The 24,183-nt window shown below is 45.1% G+C and overlaps 2 protein-coding genes across 3 annotated transcripts in view; one reads left to right on the top strand and one right to left on the bottom strand.

Annotated features, from left to right (window-relative positions):
• Positions 1 to 7,055, bottom strand: part of UPF2 (UPF2 regulator of nonsense mediated mRNA decay) — a 44,102-nt gene extending 37,047 nt beyond the window's left edge. Inside the window, exon 1 of one of the 2 annotated variants that reach the window (XM_026700771.2) lies at positions 6,938 to 7,055. The gene's annotated coding sequence lies outside the window, so the exon portion shown is untranslated. The remainder of the gene's footprint in view (positions 1 to 6,937) is intronic. The other variant, XM_026700761.2, reaches the window with a different exon arrangement.
• A 2,748-nt stretch (positions 7,056 to 9,803) lies between these two features.
• DHTKD1 (dehydrogenase E1 and transketolase domain containing 1) overlaps positions 9,804 to 24,183 on the top strand; it is a 30,089-nt gene continuing 15,709 nt past the window's right edge. Inside the window, exons 1-6 of the mRNA XM_026700782.2 lie at positions 9,804 to 10,044; positions 12,142 to 12,297; positions 13,770 to 13,981; positions 19,176 to 19,370; positions 20,527 to 20,796; positions 22,925 to 23,096. Coding sequence (XP_026556567.1) covers positions 9,873 to 10,044; positions 12,142 to 12,297; positions 13,770 to 13,981; positions 19,176 to 19,370; positions 20,527 to 20,796; positions 22,925 to 23,096 — 1,177 coding nt within the window. The 5' untranslated portion in view covers positions 9,804 to 9,872. The remainder of the gene's footprint in view (positions 10,045 to 12,141; positions 12,298 to 13,769; positions 13,982 to 19,175; positions 19,371 to 20,526; positions 20,797 to 22,924; positions 23,097 to 24,183) is intronic.

Here is a 24,183-nt window from a genome sequence, read left to right on the forward strand (position 1 = left end):
TTTTTGATATAATTTTTATAAAACCTTATTAAGATAGATTTGGTATGATCTTATGATTTGTTGCAAAATAAATTAAGTAAATTATAGTTATCTCGTTAAAGTATGAATTAATAAAATTATAGTTAAATGATTTCTCAGTAATGATACTAGGTTATACAATTGTTGATTGATAATGAGTTATTATGTAATATAACTATATTAGTGTTTAAGAAACGGATGCACACAAAAAAAGTGGTAAACCAACTGATACACTGTTTGTAAATTTATGAAGAAGGATGATGTTTTTATGTTTTATGTTGTATGTTTTTTGTTTGTTGTTAAAATAAAAAACTTTTTTTAAAAAGAAAAGAAAAGATGCAAATGACCATATGTCTGCAAGGAGTATAAATCCTTCCCTTCCCTATCATTAAGTGTTGTACCTGATGATTCTTGACTCTTGACGAATGTATCTTTTCTTTTATGTACACTGAGAGCTTCTGTACCGGAGAAAAATTCCTTGTGTGTCCAATCACACTTGGCCAATAAAGAATTCTATTTCTATTTCTATTCTATTCCTCCCCACCCCACAGTCAGAGCTGAAAAAGCTTCTTGGAGGAGAAGAGAAACGTCTTCAAAGAATAACCAGAAAGTCCAGTTGCCTCTTGGGGAAAAAAAAGCACCACTTCCAGGACGTGGTTATCTCAGAGGTGCTAGTCAAAAGGCAACTGGACTTCGGTTTTTTCCCCCTTAATTTCCTTGGATGAGAAACGAAACGTTTTCAAGAAAAAAACCCTAAGAAAATCCAGTTTTTTCAAAATCCAGTTTTTCAAAATCCTTTTGGAAAAGCACCTTTGGGATACGATATCAGATAGCTTTCCTGTGTCCATACACTGAATACAGGTAGTCCTAGACTTACAACAGTTCGCTTAAGGACAATTTGAAGTTACAATGGCACCGAAAAAAGGTAACTTGTGACCATTGTCACACTCTGTGTCAAGATTCCAGCAATCGCTCAAATCAGGAATGTTTTATGAGTTGGCAGTCTGGACCGTTGCAGCATCCCTGTGGTCACGTGATCAAAATCCAGACAGCAGGCAACTGACTCGCATTTATTACCGTTGGCAGTGTCCCGGGGTCATGGGATCCCCTTTTGGGATGCTTCTGACAAGCAAAGTCAATGGGGAAGCCAGATTCCTTTAACAATCATGTTACTACCGTGTTTCTCCAGCAATACAGCCTCCCCCAATAGGAAGTCCCAGCATGTTTTATAGGTGTAAAATCAAATTAAGCCCCTCCCCCCAAATTAAGGCCTATATTAAACATGCAAAATGGGGAGGAATGGCGGGGGGGGGCTTGCCGTTAGGAAGTACTTTTGTTGCATACCCAGATATGGTGCTGCCTGCGTTGACTTTAGCATTGGTGGGGCACTTCGTATCGGGAGACCTTCTGCCACCATTGCTTTCCGTTCTCCCCATGCTGCTGTGGTGTTTAGAGCAATGCCACAGCATTTGGTGCAGCCATGTACGGCCAGCCAGGGCTCCTCCCTGCAACCGGAGCCTGGCGGAGACACTTGGCTTCAGGCACTCCTGTGGCCGCCTTCCCTTCGCCTTCGAAGGCAAAGCCAAATCTTTTAAAAACGAGGCCCCACTACCGGTACGATAAAGCCTCCTCTGCCCCAGAGGGGAGCCCAACCCCATGTGGGGAGGCGAATCTCCCAGGGCCGCAGCGCAGGATCAGCCCACCCCGGGAGAAGCACCCAGCCGCCATCCCTGCCTGGCACCGGGCAGAGTGCGAAGAGCTTCGCCTGGGGGCGCCCAGCGCAGCTGACAGGCGGGCTCTCCTGCTCAGAGGTGGAGCTCTCACCAAGGCAGCAAGCGCCTCCCCACCGGGCCCTCCGCTCATCCCGCCAGGGCTGCTCCAGAGCTGTGCAGGCTGGGCAGAGCCAGGAAAGCGAGCCACAGGTGCACGCCCACCTGCCAAGCGAACGAGCCAGGCCGACCAGAGCTTGGCTTTCTTCCCAAGGCCCTCCAGCCCGAACCCGAAGGGGCCACCAGAAGAGGCTGCCCGAGGCAGTGATAGCACCCACCCATCTGCAGATAGGGAGACGAGGCGATGGCAGCACTGCTTCCCTGGCCGGCGGGTCTGGCGGAGAGAGCCTGAAGCCGTCTGTCCTTTCCACCCCTCGCCCAACCCGTCCCCGTCCCCACACATCTCCAAATGCGCCGGCAACTCCAAATACTGCAGCGGCAAGAGCTTCGGGCAGAGGCGCTCACTCGGCAGAGCTCAGCTGGAAGGAGGACGTGGTGCAGGCCGTCGCCTTGCCTCCCTGTCCACGGATGGGTGGGCGCTATCACTGCCTCGGGTGGCCTCTCCTGGTGGCCCTTCGGGTTTGGGCTGGCGGGACTTGGGAAGGAAGCCAAGCTCGGGTCGACCCGGCTCTTTCACTTGGCAGGCGGGCATGCACCCGTTGCTCGCTTTCCTGGCGCTGCCAGCCAGCACAGCTCTGGCGGGATGAGGGGAGGGTCCAGCGGGGAGGCACTCGCTGCCTTGGCGAGAGCTCCACCTCTGGGCAGGAGGGCCCACCTGTCAGCTCCGCTGGGCGCCCCAGGCGAAGCTCTTCATGCTCTGCCCGGCGCTAGGCAGGGATGGCGGCTGAGCGCTTCTCCCAGTGTGGGCTGATCCTGCACTGCGGCCCTGGGAGATTCGCCTCCCCACGTGGGGTTGGGCTGCCCTCTCGGGCAGAGGAGGCTTTGTCATACCGGTAGTAGGGCATCATTTTTAAAAGAATTGGCTTTGCCTTCGAAGGCGAAGGGAAGGCAACGACAGGAGTGTCTGAAGCCGAGTGTCTCCGCCAGGCTCCGGTTGCAGGGAACAGCCCTGGCTGGCCGCACATGGCTGCGCCAAACGCCACGGCGTTGCTCTAAATGCCGTGGCAGCACGGGAAGAAGGGAAAGCAATGGTGACAGAAGGTCTCCCGATATGAAATGCCCCACCAACGCAGAGGCCAACCTCCAAGCTGTCGCCGCCTGCCCGAGGATGTAAGGGGGGGGTAAAATTAAGTCACCCCCGAAAAGATGGCCTAGCCGTTTTTTCGGGGGTCAAAAAAAAAATAAGGCCTGGCCTTATTTTGTGAGAAACACGGTAACTTAACAACTGTAATGTAGTGGTTCACTTGACAACTCTGGAAAGAAAGGCCATAAAATGGTGCAAATCTCACTAACTGCCTTGCTTGGCTACATAAATTTTGCACTCAATTGTGGTGGTAAGTCAAGGACTATCTGTATATATAAATTTACAAAGGGATATCTTGGCTTCTTTCAATCGGACACTCTGTAGGTGTGTTAAAAAGCCAACACATCAAGACTCTCTCTCTCTCTCTCTCTCCCTCTATCTTCAGAGGAATTTCCTACTTTTTGAGTGACATTTTCTCAGCATTTCTAGACATAGGAACCTAAATTCAGCTTATATTCTACATGGGTTTTCAAGTTTCGTTTATTACAGAAATGATTTGAATGACCTTCGCACTTCGTCTTCATCTTCATTGACTTGATGTATCATCAAGTCAATGTAAAAATGTGAGCACTGTATTTATTACCTATAAGAACATTTGTCATCCTTCTTTCAAAGTCTTTGCATTTCCAAAGATGCAAAATGCATACAATGAGTATGGTATCAAGTTATTGCCTTACTGACTGTTGTGTATATTGTACAAAGCCACATCTGTTAGTGCACAGGCCACCCTGTATTTTAAATTTAAGCTGTATTAACATGTCATATGACAGGTGTTTGTAGTTCTTCAAAGCTGCAGGAGCACAGGCTACTTCAGTTAGGAGTAGACACACCCTGCCCTAAGAGCCCCACTGAAATGTGAAATTTTGCCTGCTTACCAAGCAAGGAGAATATGCCCTCTATCAACTTTTAAAACCCAAGTTACTTTCTGTGGTCCAACTATAAAAGAACGGACAGATATATAGCCATATAATGTTAAAAGTAATTTCACTCTGCTGCATGCATAATCACAAACCTTTCTATTAGTTTTTAAAGCAGAAATCCTCAAATTGTGTCATTTGACCAACTGGCCAAATATTTTCTGACTGCAGTACTGTGGCTTATACTAGATTTATTTTATCCTGTCTTTATTATTTTAAAAATAAGGTTTTACAAATAAGCATATCAATGCACGTTCCTCCTATTTTCTCCACAACAACAACAACCCTGTGAGGTGTTGACAAGAGAGAGACTGGCCCAAAGTCACCCAGTTGGTTTTCAAGACTAAAACAGGATTTGAACTCAAGGTTTCCTGCTTTCTAGTCTGATTATGTAGCCAAAGTGGCTCTTTCTATGTATTAGAAAAAAGAAACGCTTAGCTTAAATGCAGGGGCTGAATCTTCTTCCATTCTCTCATGAATTTATAACAAGCCTGTGAGGTTATTAAACTGGTAACTATAGCAATCTTACACAGGTCCTGAAATGCTTCCTTTACATGAGAGTTATGAGTAGTTCCTGTGAGGCTGAATGGGAGTTTGTGACACTTCTGAGTGATCTCAGAAAGATACTGAAATTAGCCACTCACCTACTCTCTAATGCACATAATTGCCACTTGCAAGACTGAAAGAATATGACAAATTGCGTTAAGGAAAGGCTGATGCAGCCCCCAAACCAGTCAAAGAAAAAGGAATTGGCTGTGCTTCAGAGTACACTGAACAAATCAAATGTTTTCAAGTGTTTGTAAAAATAACAAATCTTTATTAGTCATAGACCAGCATGTTTATTTATATTTCATATTTCTTTATTCTGTCTCCCTCTGATTAACACTTGTTTATAAGAAAAATTAGCACCCAACTGTGTCATTAATTGTTATTGGCCATTTGCGTGTGGAATATATATGTATGTATGTATGTAAAATGTCAAACCATGTTGCTACTTTTAAAGAGATAATTTTGATAAAGAAATAACTTAAATAGAAACTGCAGAAATATGCTGAAAACTGGAATATGAGGAATATGAGCCTTGGCTGTAATTGCACTTGTGGCAGGAACACTAACATGATTCAAAAGGAATTCCCTTATATCTCTCTTCCAACACAGCTATTGAGAAAGAATTAAAAAGGTAGGAATTACAACTCTCCTGAATTTAGGGTTGGAAAATCTGTGTGAAGTTGGTTTGGGAGCTAAAATTCTCTTATTTATAACTATAAAAAGGAGAGGGCAGCAGTTTCTACTTGACCTTTAAGCATATCCATCTCCATAAACATAAGTATACATACACATCCCCAAATAGTGGCAGGGAAAAGGATGTTAAGGTGCATCAGAGAGAGAACAATGTGCATTGAACCCCTAATATTTTAGTCAAGACTTACAAAACCTGCCTCCAAAATGTCTAAACACAGAAAAATCACAAACTGAGGGGGACACCAAGGCCCCAACAAGTAAAGTCTACAGGAAGTCCAGACCAAAACAAAGGAACAAACTAAAGAGTTGGTGATAAGATGGGCAGATAGATGAGAGATAAACCGACAGATTAGATGTACAGATACAGAATAGAAATAGATGAGTTAAAGATGGGAGATCGATGATAGAAATGTGTAGAGAGACGATAAGGATACATGATACTGACAGATTCAGATATAGACAGACAGAACTAGATAGATGATAGAGCTAGATAGATAAGATAGATACATGCTAAATGATAGATAATAGACAATAGATAGATGACAGGTGATAGATATCAGATAGATGATAGAAATAGATAGACAAAGATAGATGTATAAAGATAGATGTATAAAGACAGGTGTAGACAGATGATAAGGTGAAGATAAATGGATGGATGATATAGATGTACATAGATGATAAATAGATAGATTAGACAGATAGATGTATAAAGATAGATGTATAAAGAAGTTGTAGACAGACAGATGATAAGGTGAAGATAAATAGATGGATAGATGATAGACGTACATAGCTAGGTAAATGGTAGGTAGGCAGACAGACAGACATAGGTATAAAAATAACGTAAATAGAGATGGATGGATGGATGATAGCTAGCTAGATGTAGATAGACAGAGACATAGATGAGAGAGACATAAATATAGACAGGGATAGATGAGAGACAGACAACTGATGAGATAGGTGATAGACAAACAAATACATAGATGAGACAGATAGGTAGATGATAGATGATAAGTGATACATTATAAATAGACCAAAAGACAGTAGATGAGATAAATTATGATAGATACTGTATAGATAGAGATAGACAGATGAAATAGAGAGATGAGATACACAGAGATAGACAGACAGATGGTAGAGATAGATGATAGGTGATAAGTGATACATTATAAATAGACCAAAAAACAACAGATAGATGAGATAGATTATGATAGATACTGTATAGATAGAGACAGACAGATGAAATAGAGATAGATAGACAGACAGACAGACAGACAGACGTAGAGATGAGATAGAAGAGAGAGAAGTGGTAGATAATAGATGATGACAGAGATAGATAATAGCAGACAGATATAGATAGTAGACAGACAGACACAGACAGGCAGGTGATGCACTATAAATGACAGACCAAAAGACCATAGGTGAGGCAGAGAAAGACTAGCAGCCCCCCCCCGCGATTAGCTCAGACCCCAAGACGCCCCCTCCACTCTTCCTCGCCCCCTCCCCATCCATGCTCCTCCCCCCTCTTCCCCCCACACACAAGGGACCCCGCGGCTCCAGTGACCTCTCCCCGGGCCCCCTCTCCGTCGCCTGGAGGGCCCCTCCCCGCCACAACAACCCCGCGAGGTAGGCCACCGGAAGAGGAAGGGGGGGGCTGTAGTAGAAACGGGCCCTCCCCCCCACCTCCCGGGGCCTAGCGTCTCTCTCTCTCTCCCCCCACACCCCTCAGGCCGCCTTCCCGAGCGGAGCCCGAGGATGCGGAGGAGGAGGCCGCCGAGGGGGGCGGTTACCTCGGCCCGCTGTAAACATCGGTCTCCGCTTCTGCCGCTCCAGCAGCTCCGTCAGGCTCTTCTCTCTCTCTCTCTCTCTCTCTCGCCCGCCCCCCCCGCCCTCACTTTCTGCCAGGGCGAGGACCCCGCCCCCTAGGCTGCCCCGCCGGCCGCCTGATCCCCTCGGGGAAGCCCCGACCCGCTTCTCGAGCCCTCCACCCTCGAAGGGAAAAAGTAAAGGAAGACGAACGTGAAGCGCTCGGTTAGAGCGAACCGGAGTCTTTCCCAGCGGCGAGCGGGCGGATCCGAGGTCGAGGGCCCGTCAGGCAGTGCAGTAGACAGCCCCACTTCGCTCGGTCGGGTCCTGAAGGCGGAGAGAGCGAGAGAGCTGAGCAACCCCGTGCTTTGGTTACCAGGGGAGGCGGAAGTGCCCGAGGGGGGCGTGGCCTTCTCCTGGGAAGGGGTGGGACCACGCTTCGAAGCTGCAGGTTTTGAAAGCCGAGTTTCTTTCCAATTGGCTGCCCGTCTGGGAATAATATTAGGAATATTGGGTGGAGGGGGAGTTATTAGAATTAAATCCCTGCTCAGTTCAGGGCTTTCATAAACCATGGGAGCTTCACCACTGGAGGTTTTTAAGAAGAAAGTAGAAACAGCCACTTGTCTGAAATAGCATAGGGTCTCCACGGGGCTCTAGTCTAATCTAACATTCTAAATTCTTTCAGAGAGGAGAGGGGGAATGAATGCAGGATATTCACCCCAAAAGCTCAATTAGGCCTGTCAAAGACGTCTTTAAAAACAAAATTGACTCCCAAGCCTAGAGAATCAAACAACAGGCATGTTTAGTGTTTTACTAACATTAATCCAAGGTTTAAAAGTTTGTTGAACAATTTTTATTTTCCCCTGATTAGGTCCTTGCACTGCTCCAAAAACCATTTATGTCAGTGAATGAATGAAGCAAGGAGAGAAGCAACCTAAAACTAAGGAGAAATTTCCTGGTGATTAAAACAATTAACCAATGGAACAACTTGCCTCCAGAAGTTGTGAATTCTCCAACACTCGGAGTTTTTAAGAAAAGATCCCATGTCTGAAATGGGATAGGGTTTTCTAATTGAGCAGGGGGTTGGACTAGAAAACCTCCAAAGTCCCTTTCAGTTCTATTCTAATGGGCTGACTGCTCTTAAGCAACCCAAAGTTTATATTTTCAAATTTCAGTAGATTTAGAGGAATCACTTACTTCTGGATAAGGGTCAGGCGATATGTATTGTAGGTCTTTTTTCCCCCTGTTTTGTTTTTAATGAAACCCAGTTGAAATTGTGGTTGTGCATACATTTTTTTTTCTTGCTAAAATAAAGCCTTTACAACATGTGGCTAGTACATCCATGATATAAAAAATGAAGAAAGAAATGAGAGGTGTTGATGTTATTAAAGGTAAAATATAATATAGTTGTAGTTATCACATAAACATTTACTTGTCTCAGAGGGCAACTGGCTTGTAAATTGACAAGCCAGGATATCAACAAAGTATATTAGAATCATAATTTACTCTCTTAAAAAAAAGAAAAGAGGATGGATGGATGACTTCAATTCTCACCAAAGACTGTGTAGGTTGTAGAGCTTAAAACAATTGTTGAATGTTGTTTTAATATAAAAATGAAATAGAAATGAGGATAGAAAAATTCTGTCACCTTCCAAATGAAAACCTGGATAGACTGACTGTAATGGTGCAAGCACTTACAATTAAATTTACAATATAATTGTAATTGGTAGTTGTAATGTGAATGTAAATTAATTAGCTGCAAAATCTGGATGACTATATAGATAATCTTTGATTTACAACAGTTTGTTTAACGCAAAATCATTGCACTAAAAATCATTTGCCTTCATTCCTGCTTTTGTTTAGTGACCGTTCAAAGTTACAACAGCACTGAAAAAGGGACTTATGACCGTTTTTCACACTTATGACCATTGCAGCCTTCCCCACGGTCACGTGGTCAAAATTCAGAGGCTTGGCAACTGATTCATACTTACGACGATTGCAGTGTCCTGGGATCATGTGTTCACTGTTTAAAATGACTTTCTGACAAGCAAAATCAATGAGGAAGCCAGAACCCATCTCACTTAGCAACAGAGATGTTGGCCTCTGTGGCAATAGTAAGTCCAGGACTACCTACACCAAGAAAATTAGATGATACAGAAATAGCAGTTAGAAAGATTAGATGGCAACATTGTAATGATGAAGACCTCCAGGGCCCCTTCCAACTTTGTCATTCTATTATGCTATTGTGTTACTATTCTATTGTCCTTCCTTCCTCCCTTTTCCTTCCTTCTTTTCCTTTTCCTTCCTTTTCTTTCTTTCCTTCCTTCCTTCCTTCCTCCTTCCTTCCTTCTCCATCACTGGAGGTTGTTAAGAAGAGACTGGACAGCCACCTGTCTGAAATGATTTATGGTCCCCTGCTTGAGCAGGGAGGGCTGGACTAGAAGACCTCCAAGGTCCCTTCCATCTCTCTTATTCTGTTTTCCTTCCTTCCTTCTCCATCACTGGAGGTTTTTAAGGAGAGACTGGACGGCCCCTTGTCTGAAATGGTACAGGGTCTCCCGCTTGAGCAGGGAGGGCTGGACTAGAAGACCTCCAAGGTCCCTTCCATCTCTTGTCATTCTGTTATTTGATGCTTAAAGGCTCCAAAGATGCAACGTTTGACGCAAACCCTTTTGCAAACTTGCAACCCAGGTTGCCTTTTTTTTTTTTTTTTTTGCACGGGTTGCAATTCGCAAGAGCGGAGGAGCGGCTGCCCCTCCCCCCCTCCCCATCACCTGCAGCAAACGGAGCCCACCACCTTCTCCCCTGTGGGCGCGTCCTCCGCCCCCTCCCCTCCACCTGCCCCAATCAGGGCCGGGGGCGTTGTCGGGGGAGGCGGGGCATCGCCGCCGCTCTCGGCCCGGGACCAGCCGAGCTGGGATGGCCGCGGTGGCTGCGCGCTGCTTGGCCGGCTGGAGGCCGCTGCTGGCCCGCTGGCCCCCATGGTGCGCCGCCTACCACAGCGAGCGCGGTGTCTACGGCTACAAGCCCGGCCGGCCGGGCCAGGAGCCCCGCGGGGTCGCGGAGCGAGCGGAGGCCTGGAGGCCAGCAGGTGGGACGGGGGTGGGAGGGGGGTGAACAGGAGGAGGGGGCTGGGGGTCCCTGGAGAGGGGGGCTTGCAATCGCTCCGACCGTGATGATCGGGAGGGAAGGAAGGGGATGAGTGGAGGAAGAAAAACAGGAGGAAAGAAAGAAGGGAGGGAGGAGATGGGAAGGAAGGAAGAAGATGAGTGGAAGAAAGGAAGGAAAGAAAACAGGAAGGAAGGAAGAGGGTGAGTGGAAGGAAAGAAGGAAAATAGGAAGGAAGGAAAGGAGGGAGGAGATGGGAAGGAAGGAAGATGAGTGGAAGGAAGGAAGGAAAGCAGGAAAGGAGGGAGGGAGGAAATGAAGGAAGGGGATGAGTGAAGGAAGGAAAGGAGGAAGGAGATGAGGAAGGAAGGAAGGGGATGAGTGAAGGAAGGAAAACAGGAAGGAAAAAAGGGGGTGAGTGGAAGGAAGGAAAATAGGAAGAGGATGAGTGGAAGGACAGAAGGAAAACTGGAAGGAAGGAAAGAAGGGAGGGAGGAGATGTGAAGGAAGGAAGGGGATGAGTGGCAGGAAAGAAAGTAGGAAAGGATGAGTAGAAGAAGAAGGAAGAGGAGAAAGGAAAGGAAGGAAGAAATTAGTAGAAGAAAGGGAAGAAGAAAGGAAGTAGATGAGGAAGAAAGGGAGGGGATGAGTAGAAGGAAGGAAGACAGGAAGAGGAAATGGAGGGAGGGCGGTGGAAGAAGGAAGAAGGGATGAGTAGAAGGCAGGAGGAGGAAGGGGAGGAGGTGGAGGAAGAAGGAAGGGGATAAGTGGAAGGAAGACAGGAGGAGAAAGGGAAGGAAGGAAGGAAAGAGATGAGGAAGGAAGGGGATGAGGAAGGAAAGAGGAAAGGAAAAAGGAAGAGAGGGAGGGGAGGGGAGGAAGAGGATGGCTTGAGTTGCGAATTGCCTTTCTATGTGACATAGCTTGAAATACCAGATATGATCCTCCTTTTGCCCCTCCTCACCTGAAAGCTAGCTTTTTATGGTTATTATAATTACCCAGCCTCCATAAAGTTTAACTTCAAAGGCATGCTGAGGAAAGTGACTTGATCCCCTCCCTGCTGGCAGATCAGTCAGTGATCTAGTGGCTTCCTTCTTTACTGGATCAGGCTTTTGCCTACGGCCAAGAAGGGGAGAAGCCGCTTCTCTGCCACCCCCCTTCAAACAAAAATAAAAGAGAAAATATGGGTTCCTTAAACCTTCAATAAACCTGCCTGAGATTGTTGTTGTGCCTTTGGCAAGGACACCTTCTGGCAGTTTATCCCAAAATTTCTGCCATGATTTTATGATTGGAGTATCACTGTTGTCAACCCAACTAACATTGATTCTATGTGCTACTGTAGGTAGCATTCAAAATTACGTTTAATTAGAAGGTGATGTATGAAGGAAGGAAAACAGGGTGGAAGGAAGGAAAACAGGAAGGAAGGAAGGAAAATGGAGGGAGGGAGGAGATGAGAAAGAAGGAAGGGGATGAGTGAAAGGGAGAAAGGAAAACAGGAAGGAAAGAAGGGAGGAAGGGAGGAGATAAGGAAGGAAGGGGATGACTGGAAGGAAGGAAAACAAGAAAAGGAGGGAGGGAGGGAGGAGATGAGGAAGGAAGGAAGGGGATGAATGGAAAGCCCTGAAAAGGGTGATTTATGACCATTTTTCACACTTAGCGACTGTTGCAACATCCCCTGTGGTCACATGATCAAAATCCGGCCACTTGGCCATTGATTCATACTTACGACAGTCGCAGTGTCCCTGGGGTCACATGATTCCCTTTTGCAACCCTCTGAGGAATAAAGTCAGTGGGGAAGCCAGATTCACTTAACAACGGCGTGACTAACTTAACTTTTCAGTGATCACTTAACAACCAAATGGCAAGAACAGTCGTAAAAAGGGTCCAAACTCCCAACTGTCCCACTTAGCAACAGAAATGCAGGTCGGGCTCAATTGTGGTCGTAAGCCGAGGAGTACCTTTATATTTTTACCTGCATCAGACTTAATAAAAGAAATGTGGATTTCTTCCTACGCTTTCTCACTTTGTGTTAAGTTTTGGGAACGTACTGACATTACACTTCTCCTCTTTTCATTTGCAGTTGACCATGGGCTGGCTCGTTTAGTTGCGGCCTATCATGAACATGGACACAAGGCTGCCAAAATCAATCCTCTCCTTGCTGGCCAGGGGGTGATGGAGGAGGTGCCAGAGATCCAGGTGTTGGCGGAAACCTTGCAAGGCCCTTTCCACACGGCAGGTAACGTGAAATGATCATTACTTTAGTAAAGTAAAGTATCTTTAGGATTGTGTCCAACTCGGTGTCAATTCAGAAATAGCTTTTTCCTGCAGTGGTGGAAGATCGTAGAATGGAGAAGTTTAAACCTTGACTGTGTCAACTCATGAAACGTTCCTAGGCCTGTTTGAGTAGTTGCCACAAAAAAGGGTGGGAAAGCGAAAGTACATTCCAACTCTTTATCTTTAAAAGATTGTAACTAAACTACCGGAACTTTTGCCTGTAAATACATTGAATTGGAGAATGTGATTGAAGACACCCAGCCCGTAATTGGAGAACGTGATTGATGACACCCAGAACGTAGTTGGAGAATGTGATTGATGACATCCAGCCTGTAATTAGAGAACGTAATTGATGACACCCAGAACATAGTTGGAGAATGTGATTGATGACATCCAGCCTGTAATTGGAGAATGTGATTGATGACATCCAGCCTGTGAACGGGCTCAATTGGAGAATCTGATTTATGACACATCCAGGGGGGAGGGGGGGAAACAGGGTCACAAGGGCCTGGGAATGATGTACGCCGGAGTTGGCTTCATACAGGTCATACAGCATGTTGCCTCTAATGAATCCTTTTGAAGTTTGGCTCGAGGATCATGATTTAATTAGGGTGATTGCTGGGATTCTGACACACTGTGCATGGATGAAGTTCACCAGCAGACCCTACAGCTGGAAACTAGACTGAGAAAATGTAAACAAACAAAAATCCAAAACAGGGTAATGGCAAACTATATTCTGTATTGTATATTATTTTATTTATGTACCTCCCACCTTTATTGTTTCTTTTAAATAAACAACTTAAGATGGTGAATATATCCAAAACATCTTCCTCCTATTTTTCACCACATCCTTGCAAGGTGGGTTGGGCTAAGAGAGTATAACTGGCCCAAGAACACCCAGCCAGTTTTTGTGGCTAAGGCCGAACTAGAACTCACCATCTCCTGGTGGTTGGCCCAAAGTGACCCAACTATGGCTAAGGTGGAACTAGAACTCACCATCTCCTGGTTTCTAGGTGTCTTAGGTTGCCGTGAATACACCAATAAATTCCACAAGGGTCCAACTCACTGACAGTTTTGCAGGGAGAACATTTGTGTTACTGTTGGCATTTTGGATGGTTGATGTCCAGAGGTGAGCTTTTCTTTCTCCCTTTCCTTTCCTTTTCCTTTTCCTTTTCCTTTTCCTTTTCCTTTTCCTTTTCCTTTTCCTTTTCCTTTTCCTTTTCCTTTCCTTCCTTCCTTTCTCCTCTTTTCCTTCCTTTCTTTCCTTCCTTTCTTTTTCCTTTCTCTTTTCTTCCTTCCTTTCTTTCTTTCCTTCCTCCCTTCCTTTCTCCCTTCCTTTCTCTTTTCTTCCTTCCTTCCTTCCTTCCTTTTTTCTTTCTTTCCTCCCTCCCTCCCTCCCTCCCTCCCTCCCTTCCTTCCTTCCTTCCACTTCAGGGCTTTTGAACATGGGGAAGGACGAAGCCTCGCTTGAAGATGTCCTGTCTTATCTGGAAGACATCTTTTGTGGACCTATCTCCATAGAGACCGGCCAGCTGTCCAGCATGCAAGAGAAGGAATGGATGGCCAAACGGTTTGAGGAACTGAAGCAAGAAGCTTTTACTACTGAAGAGAAAAAGTATTTGTCCAAGATCATGCTAGAATCTCAGGTGCATTGTAGGCATGTGTGCATGCGCGTGCAAGGAACTCATGTTCTCGACAGACTTGCAAGAAGCAAAACCAAGGCGAATGGAGGGAAATGGGAGGGTTGTGTTTGATTGAAATCCAGGACATCCTGGAGTTGCAGCCAGTTTGTTTAATGACCATTCAAAAATGGCACTGGAAAAAAAGTGAGTTAGGACTGGTCCTCACACTTAAGACAACTATAGCATCCCCGCTGTCACATGATCCAAATCTGGGCACTTGGTAACCAGACCAGAACAGAATAACAGAGTTGGAAGGGACCTTGGAGGTCTTCTAGTCCAACCCCTGCTCAAATAGGAAACCTTGCATCATTTCAGACAAATGGTGGTCCAATCTTTTCTTAAAAGCCTCCAGTGATGGAGGACCCATAACCTCTGGAGATAAGTTGTTCCACTGGATAGTTGTCCTCCCTGTTAGAAAATTCCTCTTTAATTCCAGGTTGCTTCTCTCCTTGATGAGTTTCCACCCATTGCTTCTCGTCCTGCCTTCTGGTGCTTTGGAGAATAGCTTGACTCCCTCTCTTCTTTGGGGCAACCCCAGAGAGAGATCTCCTGGTGTTTGTAGAACAAAAGTCAATACAGTCCGTGCTGATCTTAGCCTTATTACAGAAACACAGGCGATAAGCCCATAAAGTTTGTTTGTGGTTCAAATTAGCCCACTGTGTATTTATACCGGCCCATGGGTGAGGGAGTGAGCAGCGTACGAAGTCCAATAAATAAATATCTCCACAACCAGGAGGAACTGAGGACGTTGGTCTGAAAAACACCTGATTTCCACAGAGCGGGTGACGGTTGGCTGTCTTTACTGACAGACTTAGAATAATTTTATTGTCACTTTGAATGTACACCAATTGGCATACATTAAGATGAAGTTTCACTGCCTACAGCTGTCAAAGGTTCTCCATCTCCAATATATACGATATGAACACGACAAAATAAATAAAAAAAAATTGTACATCATATATATATATATATATATATATATATATATATAAAATTTGTTTTCGTAGATTTTCACGGGTACAGGTATGTACGTCTAGGTATGTTCAGGTCTTTTCCCATGTAAGATTAAGAGTATCTTGGCGACGTTTCGGCGAGGTCCCACTCGCCATCTTCAGGCTGATGCTTTCAGCTTTGTGCTTCTGCTTGCACTGGCACGAAGCCGAAAGCACCAGCCTGAGGATGACGAGTGGGACCTCGCCGAAACTTCGCGAAGATACTCTTAATCTTACCCGGAAAAAGACCCAAACATACCTATACATACATACATACATACATACATACATACATACACACACATATGTTTTCTGAGGTTCTCGTGGGTATTTGTATGTGGATCTTTGGTTATTCAGGTTTTCTCCCGTGTAAAATTGGAAGTATCTAGGCAACGTTTCGATGAAGTCTCATTCATCATCATCAGGCTTGTGTCTTCGGCTCTGTGCTTCTCAGAGTAATGTGAGCTTGCAGCTGCTTCTTCCTTTTAACTGGTAGTGGGGGTGTGACTTAATTGGGTGAGGGCTTGGCTGTGTTCTGATTGGGTGGGGGTATGTTCTCATTGGTTGGGGGTTTGGCTGTGTTCTGATTGGCTGGGGGTGTGTTCTGTCCAGGTGGGGGCTTGGTTGTGCTCAAGTTAGTCTTAGTTGCTGGGGGATTTGAGCTGGTGAGCTGTGATCCTGTTGTTTGGCTTCGCGTTCGTGGTTGTGCCGCATCTTCATGGTGGGCATCAGTTCGCTTCATGTATGGGTTGGAGGGGTTTGAAGCAGGGAGTGATGCAGCTGCAGTGCGGCTTCTGGTCCGTGGTCGTGTCTCATCTTCTGTGTGGGTGTGAGTCTGCTTTCTACATGGAAGTGTGGTGGTAGCATCTTGTGTGGCCCTCGTGGGTGTGGGTCTGGTGTCATTCTTCAGGTTAGGTACTCGTCTGTTCATGAGGGCGGGTTTCCAAATGGTTGGTAGGCAGGAGGTGTCATCTCGTTTATTCATGCTGTGTGGGCGTTTTTCTATCTCTATGGCTTCTCTGATTATTCTGTTGTTGAAGTGTTCGGTTTTGGCGATAGTTCTGGTATTTTTAAAGTCAATCTCATGTCCTGTGGCTTTGAGGTGTTGCACCAGGGAAGAGGTCGGTTCTTCTTTTTTGATTGAGTTCTTGTGTTCTTCAATGCGTGCACTTATTCTTCTGTTAGTTTGTCCGATGTATGTGGTGGGGCAGGCGGTGCAAGGGATTTCGTATACTCCTTGGTTTTCTAACTCGATTTTGTCTTTAGGGTTTCTTAGGATGGTGGATATTTTTCTGTTTGTGCAGAATGCTGTCTTAATATTGTGTTTTTGAAGGATCTTGCTGATTTTGTCTGTAGTGCCTTTTATATATGGGAAGAGGGCTTTGCTGTTCTCTTGTTCTCTGTCTTGGATTTTGGTTGGGGTGTTTTTTTGGATTAGGTGGGTAATCTTCTTTTTCTGGAATCCATTGGCTATTTGTACATTAATGAGAGTGTGTAGTTCGGTTTTTAGTTGTTGTTCGTCGGTTAAGCATTTTGTTCTGGAGATGAGTGTCTCGGCTACGGAATTGATCTGTGCTGGGTGGTGGTGTGAGTGTGTGTAGATAGCGGTTTGTATGTGTTTTCTTCTGGTAGATGGTGTGTCCTTGGGAGCCATTGGATTTTTTGGATACTAAGACATCTAGGAAGGGAAGTTGATTGTTAGCTTCTGTTTCCATGGTGAATTGTATTTTTGGGTGTAGGCTGTTGAGGTGTGTGAGGAAGTTGTTCAGTTTTTCTTTCCCGTGTGGCCAGATTATGAAGGTGTCATCTACGTATCTGAGCCTATGTATCTGAAAACAGAAGCTAACAATCAACTTCCCTTCCTAGATGTCTTAGTATACAAAAAATCCAATGGCTCCTTAGGACACACCATCTACCAGAAGAAAACACAATTTTCAGTTTTAAATTTGGGGCAGCCTACTGCTGTGCTAGAATGGTTTTTTTCTTCATCCTGATTGGTTGGGAGTCTTGGTCTGTGTTCATTGGTCTTGGAATTTGCTGTGTTCTGCTTGATTGGTGTTTCTAATATCTTCTGTCTGTTTTGTGTCTTTTTTTGTCTTGATTGGCTGGCAACATTGTGTTCTTGTATTGGAGGCTTTTAGTGAGCTTGGCTCCGAGTAAATGGACGGCTATCATTTGTTAGGAAGCTAGGTTTCATCTGGGTGTCTGGTTGGGGTGTGTTTGAGCTGGAGGTATCAGGGGGGATCTGTTTGTGCCCAGGTGCCTGGCTAGTGATGTGGAGATTTTTTTGTTTGTGAGTGCAGGCTTCCAAATAATTGACAGTCTGGTGGAATCTTCTATTCATGCTTTCTGGTCTTTTTTCAATCTCTATGGCTTCTCTGATGATTCTGTGGCTGGGGTTTTCTATAGTGGCTAGGGTTTGGGTGCCATTGAAGTTGATGCTATGACCTGTGGCTTTCATGTGTTGGACTAGTGAGGAAGTGTGTTGCAGCTTTTTTACTGCATTTTTGTGTTCATCCAGGCGGGTACTTATTCTTCTATTGGTCTGTCCAATGTATGATGGCCGGGCATGATGCACAGGGGACTTCGTATATGCCTTAGTTTTCCAGGTCAATTTTATCTTTGGGGTTTCTAAGGATGGCTGCTATTTTTCTGTCTGTTTTGAAGGCAGTCTTGAAGTGATACAGAAGCCTGATGAGATTCTTGGCAGATGAGATTCTGCCGAAACGTTGCTACAACTTTAAAAGCACAACTATAATGACGTGGGAGAATACCCGAACAAAGCTGAATATCTCTCTCTCTCTCTCTCTCACACACACACACACACACACACACACACACACACACACACATATATAAATTATATGTGTGTGTGTGTATATATATATATAGACACACACACACACACATATAAGCTTGAAATTTGGCACGTATGTTCCTCTTGGCTTCTAGGTGCTCATTAAGGAAGGATGTTTTGAAATAACCATCAGAGGTATTAATATTTCATTTATTGTTATTGTTGTTATTATTATTATTATTATTATTACGCTGTGATGCTAAGGAGTTCTACTCCCCCTCCCCACCTGATAAGAAAACTCTTCCAAAGGCAAAACACAAGCAGAGGAGAGGAGTTTCAGTTTCACAGCAGCACCAAGCAGTTTTAGTACAGAACAGTTGAGCTAAGCTCCGCCCAGGCTCCTTGCTGTCTCCTTGCTCACACATCAAATACTCTTTCAGCTTCCAAACAGCCCTCAATTCTCTCCCACACACCAACAGGACGCTAGCCAGATGAATACCAATGGATGCTGGTAGGCAGAGGCAGAATTTTCCCTTCCTTATTTTCGTCCCCCAAAACTAAGCCCGACCACATAGTTTCGTAGCGAAGCATGGGTATTGAGCTAGAGCCCACATATATGACACTGAGAAACAACACAGTCTTGTTCAGATGTATACATGTACATGGTGAGAAAGACGAATTTTGAGTTTACAAGATGGATGGCCTAGGGAACAAATATCATTTGTTATCTGTAACCAGGCTAGTATAAATGTCACACATCATGTAAATGTACAGGGTTAAATTTTAAAAAGAGGGGGGGGAAGGTTCTAAAATTCTCTTAGACTTTATTCTGTATCCTATAGTATTTTTATTTTATATTTTAATTGACAGCTGATAAGACTGTACATGTTCCTCTTTTGCAGTGAGCACAGTTGGTCTTTGACTTGTGGCCTCAATTGAGCCCCAAAGTGAGACCGTTAAGTGAGGTTTGCTCCATTTTTACAACCTTCCTTGCCACCATTATTAAGTAAATTCCCCACAGTTGCTGAGCAAGTAACCTGGTTGTTAAATGAATCCGTCCTCCCCCCATTGACTTACAGCTTGTCAGACGGTCGCCAAAGGGTTAGGATTGTGTGACTCCCTGGGGGACGCTGTGACCCTCATAACTATGTGTCAGGGGCCACAGGTCTGAATTTGGATCGTGTGACCTCATGGGAGGCTGGAATGGTCGTAAGTTTGAAACATGGTCTCTTTTTTTTAAAGTGCCATCGTAATTTTGAACGGTCACTAAAAAGAACAGTTGTAAAGTCAAGGACTCCCTGTTATGAGAAGCTGGGGTAAGCAAGTGAAGCGAGTGGGATCCCTAACTCCCAGGTTTTGCGTCCCACAGGAGTTTGACCACTTCCTGGCCACCAAGTTTGCCACGGTGAAGCGCTACGGGGGCGAAGGGGCGGAGAGCATGATGGGCTTCTTCCATGAGCTGCTGAAGATGGCTTCGTACAGCGGCGTGACGGACATCATCCTCGGGATGCCCCACCGGGGAAGACTTAATCTCCTCACAGGCCTCCTTCACTTCCCGCCCGAGGTGAGGGAAAGGGATGGGGTTTTAAACAGGAATAGAAATGGAAGTAGAATAGGGAAGAACAGAGAATAATAGAGAATATAATTTATAGAATGGAATAGAGTAGAGTTGAATAGAAATAGAAAATAATAAAAAAATAATAGAGAATATAACATATGGAATGGAACAGAATGGAATAGAGAATAATAGAGAATATAATGGAAGAGAATAGAAAGAATAGAATAGAGAATAATAGAGAATAGAATGGAATAGAATAGAATAGAATAGAATAGAATAGAATAGAATAGAACAGAAGAATAAAGAATAATATAAAATATAATGAATGGAATTGAATGGAATAGAATAGAGAATATAATGAATGAAAGGGAAGGGAAAAGAAGAGTAGAGAATAGAGAATATAATATATGGAATGAAACGGAACAGAACGGAGAAGAATGGAATAGAGAATAATAGAGAATATAATGAATGGAAGGGAAGAGAAGAGAATATATGGAAGGGAAGGGAATAGAAAATAGAGAATATAATATATGGAATGGAATGGAACAGAACGGAATAGAGAATAATAGAGACTATAATGAAGGGAACAGAAGAGAATAGAGAATATAATACAGTGTATGAAATGGAAGGGAAAGGAAGGGAAGAGACAATAGAGAACAAAGAATAGAGAATATAATATATGGAATGGAACAGAGCAGAATGGAATAGAGAAAAATAGAGAATATAATGAATGAAATAGAATAAGAATTAGAATAGAAGTAAAATAAGAATATGGAATAGAATAGATTAGAATGGAATAGAACAGCACGGAACAACTTTATTGTCAGTTTGCACACCAATTGGCATACATTAAAACAAAATTTCATTGCATACAGCTGTCAAAGGGTCACCACCTCCAATATACACTATATAAACGTGACAAAACAAACAAACAAATACAAAATTATGCATATACTCACATATATTATACGACACAGGAAAACAACATGGTCTAGTCTGGATGTATACATGTACAAGGTGAGAAAAACAGACCTTGCGAGTTCACCAAACGGATGGATGGGTGCCTTAGGGAATCCCAAAGCCATTAGAGAATCTGGTTAGCCCTGCAAGAAATTTTTCATCATCCAAAATTGCCGTTCTGTTCTTCTTTCCCTGCCAAAAGCTGATGTTCCGTAAAATGCAAGGCTTGAGCGAATTCCCGGAGGACTCGGCTGCCATCGGAGACGTCCTCTCTCACCTCACGGCCTCGGTGGAGCTGGACTTTGGGTCTCACCGCCCAATTCACGTCATCCTGTTGCCGAACCCTTCCCACCTGGAAGCCATCAACCCTGTGGCAGTTGGCAAAACCAGAGGGAGACAGCAAACATTGTTGGATGGGGATTACTCCTTAGCCGGTTCGGCTCGGCCCGGAGACAAAGTCATTTGCCTGCAGGTAATTGAGAGACTCAGCAAAAAAAATGGGAACAAGAAATGAATGATAGAAAGTGTGCCAAGATAGAGATGTAAACAATAGGGTGATTGTAATCGATGCGACTATTAAGCTCACCCTGTTTCATGTTATCACTATATTGTCAGGGTTCCGACGGATGCCCTAATTCTGTGATGGCGAACCTATGGCACACGTGCCGCAGGTGGCACGCAGAGCCATTTGTGCAGGCATGCGAGCCCCAGCCAAACTTACCTGCACTGCGCATGCGTGCGCCTCCCGGCTGATTTTCGGCCCATTTGAGGCCATTTTTGCCCTCCCAGGGGCTCGAGGAAATCCTCTGCAGCCTCGGGAGGCCAAAAAACGGGCTTTCCGGAAATACCGGACGTCTGAAACCGGCCTGTTTTCAGCCTCCAGAGGCTCCAGAGGCTTTGCTCGAGCCTCCGGGAGGGTGAAAAATACCTCCCCTGTGCTCCAGAGGCTTTCCAGAGGCTAAAAACGGGCACTTGAGGTATTTCCGGAAGGCCCATTTTTTGGCCTCCTGTGGCTGCAGTTGCGTGTGCATGTGGGGGGGAGCGCATTGCATTGTGGGTGCTGGCACCCCCACAACAAAAAGGTTCGCCATCACTGCCCTAATTAATTCATGAGCCTTGAGCCAAGTTTCAAAAGAAATCCAACTATTTATTAGGAGCAACATATCGGCACTACTTTTCCCAAGTACAGTCGGCTCTGCCCCATGGAGTTTACTGCCCACTTATGACCCTATTTCTCCCCTCCTCCCAGGATGTGTCATAAATCACATTCTCCAACAGAGCACTTTTGCAGGCTGTAGAAAAACACGCCTCTCTCTGGCTGGGTCTGGTAACCTGGGATACAATCGGGAGAAAGGTATGCGTGGAATGCACTTCTGGTCATAGCAACCGAAGTGCTCCATCATAGCAACCGAAGTGCTCCCCCTCCTTTTACGAGCTTCCTTGCCACCGTTGTTGAGTGAATCACCACAGTTGTTAAATTAGTCACACGGTTGTTAAGTGAAGCTGGCTTACCCGTTGGCTTTGTTCATCGAAAAGGGGAATCACATGACCTCTGGGACACGGCAGCCGTCATAAATAGGAACCAGTTGTAAAGATATCTGAATTTTGATCATATAACAGTCCTCAGTGTGAAAAAATGGTTATGTCACATTTTATATGGTTATAAGTGCTGTTGTAACTCTGAGCAGTCACTAAACAGAACTGTTGACTACCTGTATCCATTGGGTCCATTATACAGAGAGGTTTTCCTTTTTAATTTGGGCTCCTTAAGTAAAATGGTGGGACTCATCTCTGGGGGGGAATGAGTCTGCCTACTGAGATGAGGTGGATCGGTTGCTTTCGTGATGTGGAGACAACAACTTGGTTCTCAACACCAATAAGACCAAGGACCTTATAGTGGACTATAGAAGGAACACATCAGACATCCAGCCCTTGCTTATCAAAGGAGATGGAGGGGAGCAAGTGGCCAGTTTTAAGTTTCTGGGTGTTACCCTAAAAGAGGACCTGACCTTGGATGCCCACATCTTAACCAGTATCTTAACTTACTGCACCTGTGTGTGGTTTGCCAATTGCACAGGGGCAGATAGGAAAGCACTCCAGAGGGTTAACGTCATTGCCCAGAGGATCATGGGTTGCCCTCTCCCCTCTTTGGAAGAGCTTTATAGCTCCTGCAACCTTAAGAAAGTTCAAAACATCCTCAAAGATCCATCTCATCCTGGGAACCCCCTTTTTTAACTATTACCATCTGGCAGCCAGTACAGGATAGTAATAAAAACAAAGACAAATAAGCTAAAAAACAGCTTCTATCCCAGGGCAGTAACTCTATTGAACTCTACTGTATAATGCAGTGTTGGTGTGGTGTCCAAGGTTTTCAATGTGTGGAGTGTGAAGGATGTGTGTTTGTGTTTATTTTCATGGTCATGATGTGCACTGAAGATGGTGTTTGATTTCGTTGTACGAGGTGCAATGACAATAAAGTAAACTAGAAACTAAAAAATACAGCAGTGCCCACATTTTTCTTTTTCCACACAAATGAAGTGGAAGAAGGCCGGGAATGATCCATGTTTGTGACCGATGCCATTTTTATCTTTGGGATGCAGGTTCACGGAGACGCTTCGTTCTCCGGCCAAGGGATTGTTCCGGAAACGTTCACTCTTTCCAACCTGCCCCATTTTAGAACCGGGGGAAGCATTCACCTCATCGTAAATAACCAACTGGGCTACACCACCCCGGCAGAGCGAGGACGGTCCTCCTTGTATTGTAGTGATATCGGTAGGTCTCGCGGGATTCCGGAAAGAATTGGTTAAAAATGCAGAAAACTGGAATTGGACTCAGACACTTATCAAGTAAAAATCCCATGTGGTTCAACACAGGCAGAATCTAAAGAGGACAATTGATCCCTGCCAGTGGTGATATGTTACCGGTTCAGCCTGGTTCGGCCCAACTGGTTGCCAAAATTCCTACCAGTTCGACCGAACTGGTAGTAAAAAAAATCCCCCGACAATCAGCTGAGAGGAGAAAGAAGAGAAAAGTGCAGGATTGGCCCTCCCACCGACCCCTGTGCTTTTCTCTTCTTTCTCCTCTCAGCTGATTGGCGCTGCAGTCTCAGCTGGTGTGTTGCATGCATGCATTAGGTGTGCGTGCAATCACCGAACCGATAGTTGGTGAGGTAGGATCCCACTGCTGATCCCTGCACCTTGTGATGGGTCAGGTGGGGTCACCAGTGAGAGTCTTGTGATGGGTCAGTTGTGGGTCACAACTGAAGGTCTTGTGATGGGGAGGTCACCACAGGTGAGAGTCACCTCAGGTGAGGAGGGTCTTGTGGGGGTCAGGTATGGGTCGTGTCAAGTGAGGGTCTTGTGATGAGTCAGGTCTAGGTCACCAGTGAGGGTCTTGTGATGAGGTCACCTCAGGTGAGAGTCACCTCAGGTGGGGTTCTTCTAATGGTCAGGTATGGGTCGTGTCAAATGAGGGTCTTGTGATGGGGAGGTCACCTCAGGTGAGGGTCTCATGAGGGTCAAGTATGGGTCATGTCAAGTGAGGGTCTTGTGATGGGTCAGGTATGGGTCACGAGAGTGTTGTGATGAGGAGGTCACCTCAGGTGAGAGTCACCTCAGGTGAGGGTCTTGTGAAGGTCAGGTATGGGTCGTGTCAAGTGAGGGTCTTGTGATGGGGTGGTCACATCAGGTGAGAGTCACATCAAGTGAGGGTCTTCTGATGGGTTTGGTATGGGTCAAAAGTGAAGGTCTTTTTATGGGTCTTGAGATAAGGAGATTACCTCAGGTTCATGGTCATTGGGAGGTGAACTTCTGGTGGAGGCGAAGGGGGAATTGTGTGGATTGGTTGAGAGCCGCTGCTG

The sequence above is a fragment of the Pseudonaja textilis genome, chromosome 5 (assembly GCF_049901715.1).
Source record: "Pseudonaja textilis isolate UNSWEBS1 chromosome 5, rPseTex1.2, whole genome shotgun sequence".
Lineage (NCBI taxonomy): Eukaryota > Metazoa > Chordata > Lepidosauria > Squamata > Elapidae > Pseudonaja > Pseudonaja textilis.